At 39.7% G+C, this 19,741-nt stretch overlaps 1 protein-coding gene across 10 annotated transcripts in view; it reads right to left on the bottom strand.

Moving 5' to 3' along the window:
• Positions 1-19,741, bottom strand: part of pde5ab (phosphodiesterase 5A, cGMP-specific, b) — a 177,207-nt gene that overhangs the window by 45,991 nt on the left and 111,475 nt on the right. For all 10 annotated transcript variants that reach the window (XR_011354157.1, XR_011354155.1, XR_011354156.1 and 7 more), the window contains 3 exons: positions 16,136-16,261; positions 5,693-5,787; positions 2,086-2,173 (listed from right to left, as the gene is read on the bottom strand). Coding sequence is in view for 7 of the 10 variants with exons in the window: in XM_069926609.1 (XP_069782710.1) it covers positions 2,086-2,173; positions 5,693-5,787; positions 16,136-16,261 (309 nt within the window). In the remaining 3 variants the exon portion in view is untranslated. The remainder of the gene's footprint in view (positions 1-2,085; positions 2,174-5,692; positions 5,788-16,135; positions 16,262-19,741) is intronic.

The following is a 19,741-nucleotide window of genomic DNA, read 5'->3' as shown; positions in this document are numbered from 1 at the left end:
ATGTTATTTTTATTAGGTAATATTGGAGGGATAAGACTCAAATTGATATTATCTATATATCAAGAAGAATTTCTAAAGATTGCCTTAGCAGTGGCAAGAAAATGTATAGCAGTAACATGGAATTCAGATACCCACTGGGGTATGGAGTGGTGGAACGCAGAGATGCATAGCTGTGTTCCTTTGGAGAAGATTACTGATAATCTGAGAAATAAGTATGATGTATTTTTGAAAATTTGGTGCCTGCATTTACAAATTGAGGGAATTGATTGATAGACCCTTTCCTTAAGCTTTGAACCTTGTCAACCTCCTTGGATGTATTAAAAGATTGAACTAATTGATGCCGTGTGGTGAGGGGCACCCTATGACAACCAGGATTCTATGCTTGCTTTCCTACTTTATTTAAAAAAAAATGCTTTTTCTTAATTCATTTCTTTTCCTTTTTCTTTCTGTCTTGGGGGAAGGCTGTTGGGGTTTATATCATCATGTAATGGATCTGACATTAATATTTTTATTTTATATTATATTTTATATCTAGCTATGATACATATATGGAAAACTTTTAAATAAATTTTCAAAAAAAATGCAGTGTACATCATTTATGCTCTTAATGTGAACAATCTAATTCAGGTAGTGATCAATTATTCTGGTCAATTGGTTTTGCTGCTTTAACATGCATTTCACACTTCAGTTAACTAAAGCCTTGTTTTTTAGACTATAGCTGCCAAGGGGGAAACTTTCAGAAATATATTCCAAATTCTGACCAAGGTGATCAACCCAATATTATCAGCTGTATTCACAAGATCAAGGAACAGAAGTAGGTCATTCAGCCCATCAACTCTGCTCCACAATTCCTCCCTGAGCTAAACCATTCTCACATCTAGATCCAAATTCTGCTCTTTTCCCCATATCCCTTGATACCCTAACTAATTACCTACTTATCAATCTCCTCCTTAAACTCCCCCAATGATCAGGCCTTCTCAGCTGTATGTGGCAATGAATTCCACAAATCCATGACCCTCTCGCTAAAGAAATTTCTCCTCATCTCTGTTTTAAATGGACACCTTCTAATTCTAAGACTGTGCCCTCTTTGTGGTGAATGTCTGCCAAGCTCCATGTCTCCCCTCTGGCGAGCCTTGCTGTACATTATCTCTACTGTTAAGGATACTCCCCTTGGATATAACTGTATATGCACCTATTGTCTTTCATTATTGTACCATGAGTTTCTGCTAATAAAAGCCATGATAATTGTTTGACCACATCATCTTTGTCTACTTCATCAAGTAGCACTTCACTCTTGTCCTCAATTCACCCACCAAGGGAAACATCTTATTCACATCTACTCTGTCCAATCCTTTCAGCGTTCAAAATGTTTCTTTGAGGTTCCCTCTCATCCTTCTATACTCCAATGAATACAGTCCAAGAGCTGCTAAACATTCCTCATATGTTCGCCTTTGCATTTCAGGGATCATCCTAGTAAATCTTCTCTGTACTTTCTCCAACATCATCACATCCCTTCTAAGATAAGGGACCATAAAACTGCACCCATTTCTCCAAATGAGGACTCACTAAGGGCCCATAGGGCCTCATTAACATCTCTTTACTCTTATACACTATTCCTTTTGAAATTAATCCCAACATTGCATTCATTCATTTTCTTTATTGCCAAACCAACCTGGTGGTCAAACTTTAGGTTATCCTGCACGTGGATGCCCTTTGCTCTTCCAAATTTTGAATTTTCTCCCATCCAAATAATAATCTGTCTGTTAATTTCCCCTTCCAAAATTGTGGTGCAGTATGAGATTGCCAAACAAAATAGATATGGTCATCACGACTGTGCTGAATTTTATGATGGTCAGATATTGATTCAGGATGGATCATTAAGTTTTAAAAGTCAGAATAATTTTTAACTTTCCCTTCACCTTTTAGATTCTGTAACGTTTGCAATATTAATGAATGATTTCTCATTTCAATTTTACTGAATCTCCCAACAATGCTGCGATAGTTGCACAAATGTAGTGAAATCAGGCTGAAAATAAAACCTTACTCATTAATATGAAATAGAAAAAGAATGAGTCAGTCACTTACTGGAGTGTTGAGGATCATGACACATTGATCAAAATGATGATGTTCCATCATGGAATGACAGTAGAGCTGAGCCAGAGGGTGCTCACTCCTACACAGCACCAATAAAACAGAGCATTTTCATTTTATTTGTTTCATTAAAACGGTTTCAAAAAATCACTATTTACCAGTAGATGAAATTGGGTTGCTTCTGCAGGTGATGTTTTACTTCTTTAAACTGGAAGGTGTCTTTTGGTCAGGCACATTACAGCTTCCCAGATTTCATGAGTTCACAATTTCAGGTAATGATTTTTGTACACTCATTTAAAAAAAAAATTAACATACAGCATGGCAACAGGCCCTTTTGGCCCACCCCAATTAACCTACAATGCCCGTATGTCTTAAAAGGAGGAAACTGGAGCACCTGGAGGAAACCCACACAAACTCAGGGAGGACGTACAAACCCCTTACAGATAGTGCTGTATTTGCACCCAGGTTGCTGATGTTATAACATTGCGCTAACTGCTATGCTAACCATACTGCCCATATTCCTTAAGATATGCCTTTTTTGACCAATTATCACCTCATTTAATCTTTCCAAATTTAGAACCTATCACACATTTAAAAAAAAATTATAAAAAAATTTAAATAGGCATCATTCTTTCACCAATCCTCTTGAATATTTTTAATTTATTTTCAGGATCTGGACGTTATTGGCAAGGCCAGCATCTATTGCCCATCCTTAATTGCTTGTGAAAAAGTGCGGGTGAACTGCCTTAATGAACCCTAGAGCCCTTCTGTTAAAGGTGTATCCACTTTAGGAAGAGAGTTCCAGGATTTAGGGCAAATATCAATAAAGGATATATTTTCAAGTCAAGATGAATGATGCAAAATTCAGAGGGGAAACTGCAGATGCTGCTGTTCTCCTGTATTTGTTGTCTGTGATCTTCTGGGTGATAGAAGTGCAAGTTTGAGAGCTGCTGTTAAAGGAAGTAACTGTAGTGCATTTTTTAGATGATAAATACAAAGTATGCCAGTTATATAAAGAATTTAGGACAGGTCATTCGTCTGAGTGTTACTGGTACCATGTAACACTATTTGTCTGAGTGTTACTGGTACCATGTAACCCAGTACTACTTGTTACATGGTCAGGTGGTTTGTGACTAAACTGTCTCCCCCACCAGCCTTGCCTGTTGTGGAGGGTGGCTGGACACCCTGCAGGATGAAATAAAAGACCTGTCAAAGAGTGGTCGAACCCTCTCATAGGGTCAAAGGCCATCTAGCAAACATGTGCCATGAAGCGCAGAAAGGGCATCCCTTACATCGAAGCTTGGACTGGCCATTCACTGCAACAGAACCTCCCCCAACCATCTTGGACCGCACCATGCCGCTGGATCTGGGAGGAGATGTTGAGAGGGTGGGTCTGGACCTGTGCAATCCCTTACTCATCTAAAATCCATTCATGCACAACATTGTTCCTTTCTGAGGAGTGGGATATCCTCAACACACCCAAGTCCTGTAGCGACGGACAAGTGGCGAAGCGGCAGGCCTGACCAGCTGGGAGCTGTAGTCAGAACTCTGCATGCAGATGGCAGGGGAGAGTGGTCGCACATGGGTTACAGATTGGAGCCACAACAGAGCTTCTGCCCCTGCTGCCCCTCCAGGCCTTACCTGCCAAGTATGTGGCAAGCAGTGTCTGTCAAGGATCAGCCTGAACAGGCCACTCCAGGATGCATATATCAAACCATACAAATTTACTGAAAGGAACCATTATCAACCTATGGAATGGATAACCAGACTGACAGACAGACAGATAAAAAATAATTCATGTTTTGTGCAGTTAAAGGGTATCAATTAAGTGAATGGTTTCATCCTGGGGATTGCATCCAGCACTTGGGAGTTGTTGGAGCTGCACTGATTCAAGCAAGTGGATCAAATTCCATCACACTCCTTATTTGTGCTTTGGAGATCAGGTGGTATTAGGAAGCAAGTCACTCACTATTGGATTCCCAGCTTCTGATATTGATGTTACTAATCCAGTATGTTTCTGGTCAATGGTGGCACCCAAGATATTGACTGTGGATTTCAATTGTATTTCATTGTCAATGATTAGATTCCCTTTGGGAGGTGGTTATTACTTGGAACTATTTGGATCTGAATATTACCTACCATTTATCAGCCTATGCCTGAATGTTGTCTGTGACTTGCTCCATGCAGAAATGACCAGCTTCACATGCTGAGGAACTACAAATGGTGGACAATGTGAAACCAGTGACAATCCTTACTTCTGATCTGATGGCGGAAATAAAGTAATTAATGAAACATGTTCTGTATAGATGGTTGGGCCAGGGAGACAATCTTGAGGAATTTCTGAAGTGATGTCCTTGACTTGGATGAATGACCACATTCATCTTCCTCTGTGTGAGGTATGACTCTAACCACTGGAGTCTTTTTCCTGTGGACTTCAATATTATCACAGTGCCCTGATCCACTCTGACCAAAGGCTGCCTTCTTTGGGTCAGCAACGCACCTATTAGAAAAGTTGGTTTGCAGCTCCAGCAACCCTGGCTCAGTTTGAAATTCTGATGCTGTCTGTGTGGAGTCTTCCCATTTGCATGTTCTCCCCATGACTGCGTGGATTTTCCTGGGTGTGTAATGTGACTGATTGCACTCAGACACAAGTGAGGAGTCCAAACACGCTTTTAATAGCTTACAATCAATGGCAAGTAGACACAATAGTTCTCAGGTGAATCTGAGGTAAGGTGAGAAAACCAGGGTTTATATTGGGGTAGGTGAGGGTAGAGCCAGGGGAGGAGCTGGCCATCTGAACAATACATAGACAGTGAATTCTAGTTCACTGCAGGGTGCTCAAGTCTCCTCCCACAAGCCACATTTTTGCAGGTTGCTAGTTTAATTGGCCGCTGTATATGATCTCTCGTGTATGGATGAATGGTAGAATCATTGGAAGAAAGGGGATGGCAATGGGAGAGTTGATGAGATTGTGGGGAAAATAAAAAGTGGCTAGTGAGAGATCAGTGTAAGTACATGCGATCGTTATTGTGAACCTGATGGGCTAACTGGTCTACTTCTATGCCGTTTCTATTCTACATCTATGCATGTACACACAATATCCCTGTAATCAAATGGTATAATCACTAAAAGTTATCTCTTGCAGGATTTATTCTTTTACATGAACATCCTAAAAATAATGTACTTTTACTATTAAACTTCACAGAATTTTCCACAGGCAACAAATAAATCCAAAGCAAAACCACCTCATTTAAATTGCATTTGTTGTTGAAGCATTATTAAACCTCAACGAATGCATAAGATATTTAGAGGATCAGAAACTTGGCAAGCAAGGAGATTTAGGACACTTTTTGTTGAGGGAGGAGCAACAACATAGTCAATGAATTGCACCACTGCAATGAAAACTGGGGATGCAAAAGATTGGAATGGACCATGTCTGGAGGATTGCAAAGCTGCCGAAAGTTACAGATTTAGAAAAGACTAGTGCCCTGAAGACCTATGAAAACTAGTCTGAGACACAGCAGAAGAAGTCTCCGCCTTATGGTGTTAATTAATTACTGCTTGGGAAGGTGTTTTCTCCCAACATTTTAAATATCAATACCTCTTTATGAAAGCATTATTCACGCCCCTGTGGTCCAGGTCATGACTCAACGTTGCAATGATGAGAGCTAAAATCTCCAGATCGGTTAACTTGCTCTGTAACAAATAAACATAATTGTAATGACAATGATCATGTTTGCATTTGCTACTAGAAAGGTCTTAAGGATCAGAGTTCTTATACTTGGCTGCCAGCAGGAAGCTCACACAGACAGAGAGATGGCTGCATGAGAGATCTGTAATAGTGCCTTGAAAACCTCATGGTGGCTTCTTACAACAACTTTAAAATAAAGAACATTTTCCTTCATCCATGTGTTGTTTGAAACTCACACATATGAATATAAGGTGAAATATGGTGTCAGAAATGGGATGAAGGAAATTAAAAGGAAATACATTAAAAGTAAAAATCTAAAGTCAGCAACTGATCAGTAAAGAGAAGCTAACACAGTGAAAAATGGAAGGGTTACATCCACCAGTGAAACTTCAGTTTACAGGTAATGTGGCTGAAAATTGGAACAGATTCAAACAACATTTTGGATTGTATTTAGCGGCAGTCGGAGCTGTCGAGAAAGAGATAAAGTGAAAGTGTCAGTTTTCTTACATGTTGTGGGTGATGAAGCCCTGGAGGTGTATAATAACTTCACATTTGCTGCTGAAGGAGGCAAACTGAAACTGGAAAAAATAATGGAACAGTTTGAGGCAAACTGCATACTCAAACATAATGTGACATTTTAGAGGCACATATTTTTCACATGTACAGAAAATGGAAGAAAGCATTGATCAGTATATGACTGAATTGAGAAACAGAAGCAAAACATGTGAATTTGGTGGAGTGACCAACTTGCTGATAAAAGATTTGTGTGTGGTATTCCAGATAATAGTCTAAGGGAAAGACTGCTAAAAGAACAAAATCCAGACCTGTAAAAAGCCATAGCACTCTGTAGGGCTACAGAAACTGTAAAAGTGCAGGCAAAAGAGCTGTTCAGTGAAACTAGCAGCAACGTAGATGCAGTGAGCAAGAACAGACATAAAACGTTTAACCAAAAGCATGCCAAAGTGGAAAGAGAGACATGGTCAGCGAACAAAAATGAAAGGACAATTGAAAGATATATCATTGATGCAGTGCACACCTACCAAAGAAGTGTCCAGAATATGGTGAAACATGCAGTATGTGCAACAAAAGCAAACATTATGCCCATTGCTGTAGTTACCAAGTGCAACAAAGCAAGATTCATGCAGAAGATGAAAGGGAGATAGAGGAATTCTAAGTAGATATTGTTGCTGAAAACAAGAAAGAAAGCAAAGACTGGGTGTTGAGATTAAAAAAGAACGACATATACATTTCAGTTAAATTGGATACTGGAGCACTGATTAATGTAATATCAGAGATTTTAAGAGATTAGACTCAGACCAAAGATGTATGGAACAAAAGTAAAGGTGACAGGATATTCAGGGACTGATATACCAGTGCAAGAAGAATGCATGGTCAAAATCAAATACAAGGACAAAGAGCACATGCTTGCATTCATCGTGGTACTAGAGGATGTACAGTCCATACTAGGTTTAACACCCTGTGAGAAACTGAACCTGGTAAAAAGAGTCCTTATTGTGGAGAGTGAGTGAGAGACAGTCTATAATTAACTCATGAAAGAGTAGAATGACTTATTTCAGGGTGTAAGCTGCTTTCCAGGAGAACACAGGATCAGAGTGGATAAATGTGTGCCACCGATAATACATCCATGCAGAAAAGTTCCATTTGCACTTCAAAAGCAACTAAAGGTAGAGTTGGACAGGATGGGAAACCTGAACATGATTCAGAAGATAGATGAGCCAACAGAGTGGGTGAGTTCACTCGTCATTGTGGACAAAAGAATGGAAAGCTTAGAATTTGCTTGGATCCAAAAGATCTAAACAGAGCAATAAAGAGAGTACACTTTAATTTTCCAATGCATGAAGAAATCATGTCACAGTTTGCAAATGCAAAATTTTTCAGCAAGTTAAATGCATCATCAGGACTTTGGCAGTTGAAATTGGATGAAATAGTTCAAGTCTGTGCACATTCAATAGTCCATTTGGCAGATACAGATTCCTAAGGTGACCATTTGGAATTGCCTCAGCTCCTGAAGTGTATCATAAAACTCTCAATATGGTCTATGAGCACCTGGACAGAGTTGATACCTCAATGGATGACATCATAGTCTGGGGAACCACGAGAATGGAGCATGATGAGAGTCTAAGGAAAGTGCTAGAAGCAACAAGGAAAGCAAACCTGAAGGTGAATAAAGAGAAATGCCAACTTGGGGTGACAGAACTAACATTTGTAGGAGATATTATTGGCAGTGAGGGTATCAGAGCAGATCCCAAAAAGGTGTCTTCGATTGGGAACATGCCAAGGCCACAATGCAAAAAGGACGTAAAGAGGTTTAATGGAATGGTCAATTATATGGGTAAATTCATATCTAGCTTCTCAGAAAAGATGGCTCCATTGAGAAGACTAACAGAAAAGAACATTGAATGTGAGTGGAATTATAAGCATGAAAAGTCATGGACTGAACTAAAGAAACTGCTCACAGAGGAACCAGTTCTGAGGTTCGGCTGCAAAACAATACACTGAATGTAGCCTACACACTGGGTAAGCTAATGTACACAGCAGGCACATTGTCTAGAACTGTTGACACAGGAGAGCCCGCAAACACCAAAATCGATAAAGATGCAAATGCCTTCGTGGACATGATTACAAGTGCACTGCTCATATCAGATGCAAAAATGGAGCTCATAAAGTTAGAGACAAACAAAGATGAAACACTGAGAAAAAACATCTTGGATGGATGGCCCAACATGAAGCAGGACTGCTCACCTGACATTTCAGAGTACTGGAACTGCAGGGCGGAACTATCAGTAGTTGAAGACTGTAGTGCACGTCGAAAGAACCAAAGACTTGTTGATCCAAACCAAGGCTTTTATTAACTAAAAGACTGGAGCATATCACAAGTAGGTTGACCAGTCCAGAATGACCTGGTCTAGCTAGGAGCAATCCTTTAAGACCTGCCAGTAGGTGTGGCTACACTCTCAGCCAATCACAGTCATCCTACACTACAATCTGTACATATACACATTGGTGATAGAATCTGTACCATCACAAATACATCATCTACAAAGGAAGTAAAATCCTTATTCCAAAGAGTCTGAGAAAAGAGATGCTAAAAAGGATCCATGGAGGACATCTTGGAATAGAAAAATGGAAAAAAGAGCGCGAGAGGTGATGTACTGGCCATGAATCAACAATGATTTAACAAATGAAGACCTTAAGCTGGAAATATCAAGCAAGCAATGCTACAGAACCACTAAAGCCACACACAGCACCATACAGACCTTACCAGAAGGTAGGCGCTGACCTATTCGTATGTTAAGGGAAGGACTACCTTGTAGACACAGACTATTACTCCCTGTATTCAGAGGTGTGTAAACTGAACACCACCACTGCAGATGCTGTAATAACAGGTATGAAAGCCATATTCTCCAGACATGGTGTGGCAAGCGACATTTTCACAGACAATGGACCCCAATTTTGCCAAAGAGTGGAACTTTGTGCACACCACGTCAAGTCCTCATTTTCCACAGTCCAATGGTCTAGTGGAAAAATCAGTTTATACAGTGAAAAGACTGATGGATAAGGCAAAAGATAGTGTAACAAACTTATACCAGAGCATACTAGTATATTGCACAACGCTGCTCGAGTGGTATGTCACCAACACAACTCCTTATGGGACATAGGCTAAAATCAAACCTATCCATTCAGGAGAACCTCCTAAAAACAAAAGAGGGAGAGAAAGTGAGGAAGTTCAAAGAACAACAGAAAGAGAAGCAAAAGTATTACTTTGACAGAGGAACAAAAAACCTACCGGAACTCTGCACTGGTGACCAAATAAGGCTAAATGACAAAACAAACTTATGGACTCAGAAGGAAACGGTCCTTAGTGAAGTCCAACCAAGATCATACACTATTCAGACAGATGAAGGTCTGTTCTATGAAGAAATCACCAAGATCTTCAAATGATATCAGCGACAATAGATGGAAAGACGGGTACTGTTGAACATCCTGAATACACAGCTGAGAAGACATTGTCTGAGGAAACAACTCAGATTCAAGGACAATCAATCAGGAGATCGTCAAGACATGTGAATCCTCTTAAGAGACTTAATGAGCAAATTTAAAGACTCCTGTTCTAGAATGAAGTCGTGCTATCTTATTCGCTCTTCAAGTTTTAGTGTTTGTAAATGTGAACACACAAAGCAAGTTTAAAAAATATTAACAATGTTGATAATAATGAAAATGCAAGTTCCTGGGGTTGAAGTTAAAATTGCAGAATTATCCAAATAAAACATGTTATTAAAAGTAAGCTATTTTTGTTTTAAGAAAGGCAGATGTAAGGATAGTGATCATGTTTGCATTTGCTACTAGCAAGGTCTTAAGGATCATAGTTCCTGTTTAATTATACTTGGCTGCCAGCAGGGGGCTCACACAGATGGAGAGATGGCTGTGTGAGAGATCTGTAATGGGGCCTTACAGCCTCATGGGCTTCTTACAACAACTTTAAAGTAAAGAAACTTTTCCTTCATCTATGTGTTGTCTAAGAACTCACACATATGAATACAAGATAAAATAACAATTACATTCTAAATCCCAGAGACAACAATATTTTTAAGACTAGGTGGAAGTTAATCAAGTGATAAAGGGAGCATGCAAAATTATTTTTACTGAGCAGTTTGATCAAAATGCAAACAAGACATCTAATAGGCAGTTTCAGGAAAGTCTGCAGATGCTATGATTGTAGAGCAAAATACAAAAGTGCTGGAGAAACTCAGCAGGTCACACAGCATGTCGAGGAAGTAAGGCAGGGGTGGCCAACTTTTTAATTTTTAATTTTGGACATAGAGCACAATAACAGGCCTTTTCAGCCCACGAGTACGTACCGAGGGTGTAGGTTAATTGAGTGACGCAAGCTCGTGGGCCGAAATGGCCTGTTACCATGCTGTATGTCTAAATTAAAAATTAAAAGGTTGTAGAGCTCGTCGAAAGAACCAAAGACTTGTTGATCCAAACCAAGGCTTTTATTAGCAAAAGACCGGAGCTCTTCACAGGTGGCCGACCAGTCCGGAATGATCCGACCTGGCTAGGGACACAACCCTTTAAGGCCCAGACAATAGGTGTGGCTTAGCTCTCAGCCAATCGCTGTAAGCACAGTCTAGATACAGTAACTATATACACTATGTACATTGGTGATAGATCTGTACTATCACAAAGGTAGACTACCGTTGAAGGAAAATCAGTGTGTTGGGCTTAAGGTCTTCTTCAAGGTGTGAGCAAAAAGCAGGCTGGTGCCTGAATAAAAAGGTGGGGCACCAGAGGAGAGGGAAGGAGGAAGGGGCAGGGGGAGGTACAGGCTAACAGGTAAGGGGTCAGGGATGGATCAGGTGAGAGGATAAAAGAGAAGAATGCTGAGGTGATGGGGAGAGGGTAGCTCTCTGAAAGGAGGGGGAAGAGGGTGAGGATTAGGAAGTAGAGGGACAGGGAAAGAGAGAGTGGGGGAGGGGTTTAATGGAAACTGGATGAATCAAAGTAAATGCTGAGTAGTTGGAGAGTGCGCAGATGGAATATTAGGTGTTGTTCCTCCAATTTACTGGTAGCCTTGGTTTTATTAATTTTAATTTAGAGCTATGGCATGGAAACAGGGTCTTCCAGGCCACGAGCCCGCACCACGCAAATACACCCATATAACCAGTGGATGACGACATGGAGAGACATATCGGTGTGGAAATGGGGTGTGGAATTAAAATGGTTGGCCACTGGAAGGTCCTTGCTCTTGCTGCAGTCAGAGCGAAAGTGCTCAATGAAGAGATCTCCCAGCATAAGTCCTCTCCGATGAAGAGTGAAACCACAGTGGGAGCATTGGATGCAGTTGATGACTGCTGAAGGTTCACAAGTGAAGTGATGCCCCAAATGGTGATGATGGAGGTGGTGTGGGTGGTAGTGGAGCATTTATTGTGGTCGCAAGTTCAAGGGACGATTAGTGGGAAGGGATGAGTGGAGGAGAGTGCCTGAGGGAGGGGACCCTGCGGAAAGTGGAGAGGGGATGATCAGACTTCAGATTTATTGTCAGAATATATACATGACATCATATACAACCCTCAGATTCTTTTATCCTGTGGGTGTGGCAGAATTCCCACTAATTGGTAGTGCAAAAATAAACTGTACACAACATAAACATGCAAACAAACTGTGCAATACACAGAGAACAAGAAGAAAAATCAATGAAGTGCACAACTAAGAGCCCTTAAATAAGTCTTTGATTGAGTTTGTCGATGATGAGTCTGATGGTGGAGAGGTAGCAGCTGTTCCTGAATCTGGTGGTGTGAGTCTTGTGGCACCTATACCTTTTTCCTGATGGCAGTAGCAAGAACAGTGCATGTGCTTGGGGGTGAGGGTCTTTGATGATTGCCGCTGATATCTGACGGCAGCGTTCCCTGTTGATGTACGGAAAAGTGGGGAAGGTTTTGCCTGGGATGTGACCACTATCTAGTGCAGGACTTTAGGCTCAGGGGTATTGGTGTCCCCATGCCAGACCATGATGCAGTTGGTCAGCACACTTTCCATCACACCTCTGTAGAAATTTGCCAGGATTTCTGTTGTCGTACCAAACCTCTGCAAAATCCTAAGGAAGTAAAGGGGCTGACGTGCCTGATGTGACAGGTTGTGAAATTATGTTGTATGGCGAAGGTTAATATGTTAGATTTGGAGGCTCATGGCATAATAGGTGAGGACAAGTGGAATCCTTCCCTTATTGCTGTTCAGCATTGTTTCAATGTTTTATTTTTGATCCTGCTTAGATTTGCAACAGTATTCTAATTGTTGACATCAGAATTTACAGTAGAAATATGAAAATAAAGTGAGAATAAGACATCAAAATGAAATGAAAAGCTCTGGTTCAAATATCTTTGGCTCTTCAATTCCAATACACTTTTGACCTGACATTTACCATTGAGACTTCAAAAGCATCACTGAGCAATACATAAAATTCCTTCCATTTTTAATTGAGGAAGCAATTAAATCAACGTGATATAGAGGAAACAATGGTTGTTTTTACTCAATCAAAGTGGCAAATAGGATATTGGAGAAACACAAAGGTTGTTGATGCTGAATTGTTGATTGCTGGAGAAACTCAGCAGGTCAGATATGATCCATAGGTAGAAATGATCAGTCAAGGTTTCGAGTCTAAACTCTTCCTCAAGATTAAGTTAAGTTGTACATATAAAGGGGGAATGGATTGGTGTGAGGGAAATAATCTCTGACTCAGCAGGAGAGTCTGTTTACATCAGTGGGCCTCAATCTTTTTTCTCCCACTCACATACTACCTTATGTAATCCCTTACTAATCATAGAGCATGTGAGTAAAAAGAAAAAGGTTGAGAACCACTGGCGTAAAGTCTAAACTTGAGTTTCCAACCATTTTACCCACCCAGACATTCCTACAGTGACATGTCTGACCTTGGCCTCATCCATTGTCAGGATGTGGCTACAGTATACACAAATGCCTCAATAATCTTGAAACATAGAACATAGAATACTACTGCACAGTACAGGCCTTTCAGCCCTCGATATTATGCCAATCCATATATTCCTTAAAAAAAACTTACCCCACCTTGCTCCATAAACCCTCTATCTTTCTTCCATCCACGTGTCTGTCCAAGAGTCTCTTAAATGACCCTATTTTTCCAGCTTCTACCACCATCCCCGGCCAAGCATTCCAGGCACTCATAACTTTCCATGTAAAAATCATCTCCCCTAAACTTACCTCCCTTCACTTTGTACACGTCCTCTAGTGTTTGCTACTCCCACCCAGGAAAACAGGTGCTGGCTGCCCACCTCTCAGAATCTTGTAGACCTCTATCAAGTTTCCTCCTATCTTTCTACACTCCGAAGAGAAAAGTCCCAGCTCTGCTAACCTTGCCTCATAGGACTTTTTCCAATCCAGGTAACATCCTGGTAAATCTCCTCTGCACCCTCTCTGTAGCTTCCACATCCTTCCTATAATGAGGTGACTAGAACTGTCATATATCGTCTTCCTCCTGGACAGCTTTAAAACTGTCAGCCTGAACATTAATTTTTCTAATTTTAGGTAACCCCACCCTTATCTGATTCCAATGTTTCCATCTCTTCTTTACCTGCTCCTCCACTCAATTTTTTTCTTTCTCTTTTCTTCTCTGCCCCCTTCTGAGTGGTTTCTCCCTCTACCTGTCTCCTCACCTCTTTTGACATGTCACCTCTGGGCCCCTCCCTCAGCTTCTTGCCCTATTTATATATCTGAAATTTGACCTTTTTTCTTAGAAAGGGGATTTTAGGTTGTTTTGATTTCTGTTTTCACCATCTGGTCAGATAATCACCTATTGCAGAGTGCATTTGATTTTTGGGTTTAATGTGAATTCAGTTTGGCTTTGTTCTATACATTTTAAAAAATGTTATACAGCAAAGTGAAAAATCTACAGATCAACTCCGATTATCTGAAATGGTCGGAACTGGGCCTACATCAATTAAACGTTTTATTTCGGAGAACTGGTCATTTTTTAAAAACAGCCCAGCAGCAACAGCAAATCATTTGTAACCGTGTTTAAACAACAAACAACAAGAGAAGGCTTTGTAAGCACTAAAATAATGTTTAATTCTTACTAAAAAAAATGCTGCCGCCTGCCATGGATCACCAACCTTTGCTGCTGATCCCAAGGGATGCTTCCCGGGCAGGTGGAACACTTGGTTTCCAGAGCTCCTGACGCCCGGCTCTTGACTCTGAATTCTCCCCTAGGCTGGTGTGCGTGTGCAGTAGTAGACTGAGGGGAGACTTTGGTGTTGGGAGCTCTGCTGAGCTGAGGAGGGAGGGAGGGAAGGGGAGGTAATATTACTAAGCCCAATGTCCTTGCCCTGCCTGGGAGGCCATTCTCCTTGATGACACCGGGACAAGGGATTCTTCCAACCACTTGTGGCTGGGAGACAGGGGAATACAGTTTGAGAGGGAGAGTCGGAGAGTAAAGTCAATAGTGGAAGGTAAATAAGAAATGGAAAGAGAGAGGGGAGGGAGTTATCTGAAACGAGGACAATCGTCACTCTAATTTCATGTCGGGTGAATTTTTTTTCAACCTGCGAGGTCAGTTTAGCTAGAAAAAATTTTGGATCAATGAGAAATTCTGATTTGTTTCGGATATCCTCATTGATCCAAAATTTAAAAAAAATTTGGAGAATCCGATTTTGGATAATTGGAGCTGTACTGTACTTCCATGTGAATCCATGGAGTCTTATTTAGACTGAATATTACTTAACTCAATGTGATTAATCTCCTGAATCTCTTTTCAATATTTTTATTTACATTGAAATTTCACATCCAAAAATGACAGAGTACATACGGATATATGTTAAAATTCAAAAAGATACATTACATTTAAATTATATCATTTTTCACATTTCTTCACATTTTAATCAAACAGATTTTATTATATTGATATTATATTATTATATTATGAAAAAGCTGTTTGGCCAAAAAAATTACAGAATTCTTATTAGAATAATAAATTACCTCATTAGTCAACATTTTTACCATCATAACAAATCAAAGATTATAAAAGTAATTCAAAAAGGATCCCCACAGTGTTTGAAAATATATATTCAAATTAGAAATTGAGCATCTAATCTTCTCGTCTCCAGAATCTCAACCATGAATGATGGAACAAACTACTTTTTCCCCAATAAATAAAGGTAATCCACCTGCACTTGTCTGGGAAGTTTCAATCCAGTAACTTCCGTGCACAGAGCTTGCCAGGCTTTATGGCCAGTTGTCACTAAAGTAGGCCGGGATCAGTTGTCAAGCATGACAGGGTGACAGTGGAAGATGTTGGTTTGTGCTTGGCAATGTTAATGGATGGATGCAGAGAAAAAGAATTACTCTGAGGCTGAATCATGGGATAGTCTTGAAATGGGAATTTTGATAGTGGTTGAAAGTGGAAACGCAGAATTGATTTTACATTAGCACATTAAGAGCCTGTGGATCTGCAGACAGCTCTTGGGACCTTAGAGCATATGTTTCTCACCTCACTCAGTTTTCAGCACTGATAGATGTTTCCTTAAAGAAAATACACATCAAAAACCATTAAGGCTTAAAACACGACGTGTTGAGGGATTTTATGAATGGTTGTTTAAACTTGTTTGAAATCTAGCACTAGTTTAACCATGTGTTTTTTTTTCTACTTCTAGTAGTTGGATTTCTGATATTTTATTGGACAGTGCAAAAGACCACACTCACTGTTGCAGACTGGGTTGTAACCCAAGGAGAAGCATAGCCAAGCCCAAATAATAATCTGCAGCAGGTATATAGCACATAAAAGCAAAATGAATCAAAACAAACCTGAATTTTGCCAGACTTCAGCACAGCAAACATACACTGAGCAGTATTGAATGCGTGTCTCCAATTATGATATGCAACATGCCTTCGATAATTCTTTTTGACACTTAAAATCCAACGGCAAAGAACCTGTGAGAGGAAAAAAAATTTACATAATTGTTGTTATTAGGAAAAAAATATCAACTTGGATTTTATTGTTCTGAGTCCAGACACCCCAAGACCCATCAGCAATAGAAATTAACCAAGACAAATGGTTACTTAAACAAAAGTTGATTTTAATTATCTTTAAACATGAAAACAGAATCACACTTTAACTTATCACTATTAACTTAACTAACCTATCTTAACCCCCTTCTAATTCTAAGTGCATGTGTATGTAAGTTCAGAAAAGTTTTTTGATTCACAGTCCAATCTCAACTTCTCACTCCTCCAAGTTCATTGGTATCAGGGAATTCTTATACTGTGCACAGAATTTAACATGTTTGAATTTCATCAGGCTTTGGTGCTTGAAAGGTTTAATGGTTACCACTCAGGAAGGTTCTTGTTGGTTTTCAGAGAGAGATTTATTGCTCATTGGACACCCACAACTGATCCCTTTTGATCAGCTGCTTCAGTGTCTTGCTGAAAAAACTTGCCCTATCAAGGTTTTCCAGATGCTAACCTCTTTCTTTCAGGGCCCCACAGAGTTCCTTTTTGTTTCCATTTTTTCAAGTGAAACATTATACAGCTGATCCTCTCCTCTTGTATGGACCACAAGGGCTTTGATCAGGCTGAATTAAGAACTCAACCTGTCTTCAAAATGGGTTTTTTCCACAAGCTTGCCAGCTTGTCCTGTTCCAGTCCCAGCTGCTGCTGCGGAACTGAAGAAATTCTCTCTCTATCACTCAGAGAAAACCACATGACCCTCTTAGAACAGTCAACTGCATACAGACTGACTGCAGCTCCAGACGCAATCTTCTGAGTTTGTTCATCTGTTGCTTTCCAAAACAATAATCTATTACTCCACAGCACGTCCAATTAACACCTACTTGTGAAGTCCTTATAGGCATTCTTCAAAGTTTGTGCAAAGGCGCTCAGAGCCTGAACTGTCTGGCTTGAGCAGAGCTCCAGCATTTTAAATGAGATTTGTTTTGAAGCGTTTGTATCTGTATGTGATATAAACTAAAAACCTGCCACAATTTATCTCCTTTAAAATATATCTATATACAATATAAAATATAACATAATCGGTCACAGTATGCCATTGGAGCTGCCATTCACTAGTTCATCTTTCACTCATTAACAAATGAAAGAACTTGGCAGTGGGCAAGGAAACCATAAGATGGTTGAAGTTTCCCTTTTTTGGCCAAAACATAAAATGGAAAGGCTTGACTTGCCTTTTTCAGTGAGTTCCACAAATATTTTTAACCTTGTGCACTCTGGTTATGACAATTGGTTCATTTGAATCTCCCAATGTTTGTACTTAATTATTTTTTTCAAAAGTTAAACCACATTAATACATTAACTGTATTTGCATTAATTTAAAGTTTGAGGATATGGATTCCCTGGCAATAAAAAATGGCCTTTGAGGTAGATTCAGAGGCATATTTTCCTCTTACATTTGACCTCCCAAAGTACACCTCACATTTGTCTGGGATTAAACTTTATCTTCTATTTCTCTACCCATATTTCCAATTGGGTTTTATCCTTCCTTACCAACCACAACTCTGGCAAGTTTTGTGTTGTGTGTGTGTGTGTGTGTGTGTGTGTGTGTGTGTGTGTGTGTGTGTGTGTGTGTGTGTGTGTGTGTGTGTGTGTGTGTGTGTGTGTGTGTGTGTGTGTGTGTGTGTGTGTGTGTGCGTGCATGTGTGCGTGCGTGCGTGCGTGATACCCCATTTTATAAATACTCACTTTACAAAGACTTGTGCTTTTAAGAAGAAACCTGTTTTCACTATCTGAAATAAATTTCAATAGGTTTTTGCTTTAACAAAAATAGCTTTCAATAATAGTGAATGGGTCTTCGCTTTATGCCATTTTGGCTTAAGAAAGGTTTCAAGTCAAACTTTGCCACTATCCTTTGATTTCCATGGCCAAGGCAATTTTGAATCCAATCCACAAATTTACTAGCTAGCTTTATAATTATAATTTATTTTTCCTTATAAATTCCCAGCCCATGTAGTAGAATGTGAGCATGCCACTGGATTACAATTTGTTAATTTAACCCATTGGGCTGCAGATCTTATAGAATCAATTCCATTTTCTCAAACTGTATGAGGGTGGGGTGAGGAGAGGAGTGCTTAATGAGCAGGTCTGAACTCATTCTCTCTTTGTGTACTCATTGAGTCTCCTGTAATACCATTACTGGAATGCAACTGCAAAGTCATGGATTAACTGTGAACACAATTTACAGTTGGCAGAAAATTCAATTCTGTAAAGCCTACAAATGAGACACATTCTGCACACACATTACTCGTATGCCATTATTTCTGAGTTCATGAGCAATATTTGGGATCTCAACCCAGCATTTTGGACTTGACTCACCTTTGTATTTTTGAGGTTTATCCAGCATCAATTGCACAATTTAGAAAATTATAGGTGCTATACACCAGAAAAAGTTGGAGGCTTGGGGGGTGGGGGGGGGGGGGTGGTGGGGGGAAACCTTCATTGTTAACTCAAAAGATACTAGGAGCACAGTGCGCAGGGCTCTGGAAAAGATGATGTACATGAGGTAGAAGATTAAAAAGCAGGTCTTCAGCTGAAAGGATTTGCTATACTGGATAAAATAAGATAGCCATTTCTTCTTGCACTGTTACATTTCACTTAGTGTAGAATAAATGACAGATGGTTTAATCCAGTCCCAATTTGATGTGAAAAATACTCTCATCTACACAGTGATTGAGTTTCAATAATTATTTACCAGATCGGTTTCACTATATTGACACCTTCAACTACATATTTGCCAGTGCTGAACTATAAATGTTGCCAAAGGATAATCTGTGACATCAAATCAAACATCTTAATGTATCCACCCCCCCCCCCATTGCTAAAATAGGAATCTGTAATTAAGGTTTAAAATTTGTGAAAAAATATCTAGACTTTTGAAGTATAACCAAAGCACCATGAAAGGTCTGGGTATTTCTGATATTAATTTTATGTGAACTTCAAGGTCAGTTTGCATCAAAAGAGCTTTTGCATTGGTTTGTGTTGTGGTGGCTCTCACAAACTAAGTTTTAAAGATACTGAGGTAAACTCCTTATTTTAATGTTTAAAGATTATCTCTGACATATCACCAATAAATTACATTGGTTCAGTGCAAAACTAAAGATCAACCCATAATCCTTTTTGTTTCATTGTAGATGATGAGAAATAAAGGCAAACACTTTCTGCAGAGATGCAAATAGAAAGATGATTTGCCCTGAATCAACTCTGCACCTGGTATCAGAACAGAACTGACAGGAGAAAACTGCCTGAACCAAGGTGTTTGTCATTAGGGAGACCTAATAAGAACAGGGACATGGTAAAATAACTGTCCAATATCAGAATGAGTGAAGGAATGAATGACATTTGTAGCATTAACAGTGAGGTTCTGGGAGACTGATTCTGAGCATGGAGCTTCATGAGAGAAGGGTG

The sequence above is a fragment of the Narcine bancroftii genome, chromosome 3 (genome assembly GCF_036971445.1).
Source record: "Narcine bancroftii isolate sNarBan1 chromosome 3, sNarBan1.hap1, whole genome shotgun sequence".
Classification (NCBI taxonomy): Eukaryota; Metazoa; Chordata; class Chondrichthyes; order Torpediniformes; family Narcinidae; genus Narcine; species Narcine bancroftii.
Note: the sequence above shows the minus strand (reverse complement) of the source record. Positions and strands in the feature narration are given on the sequence as shown.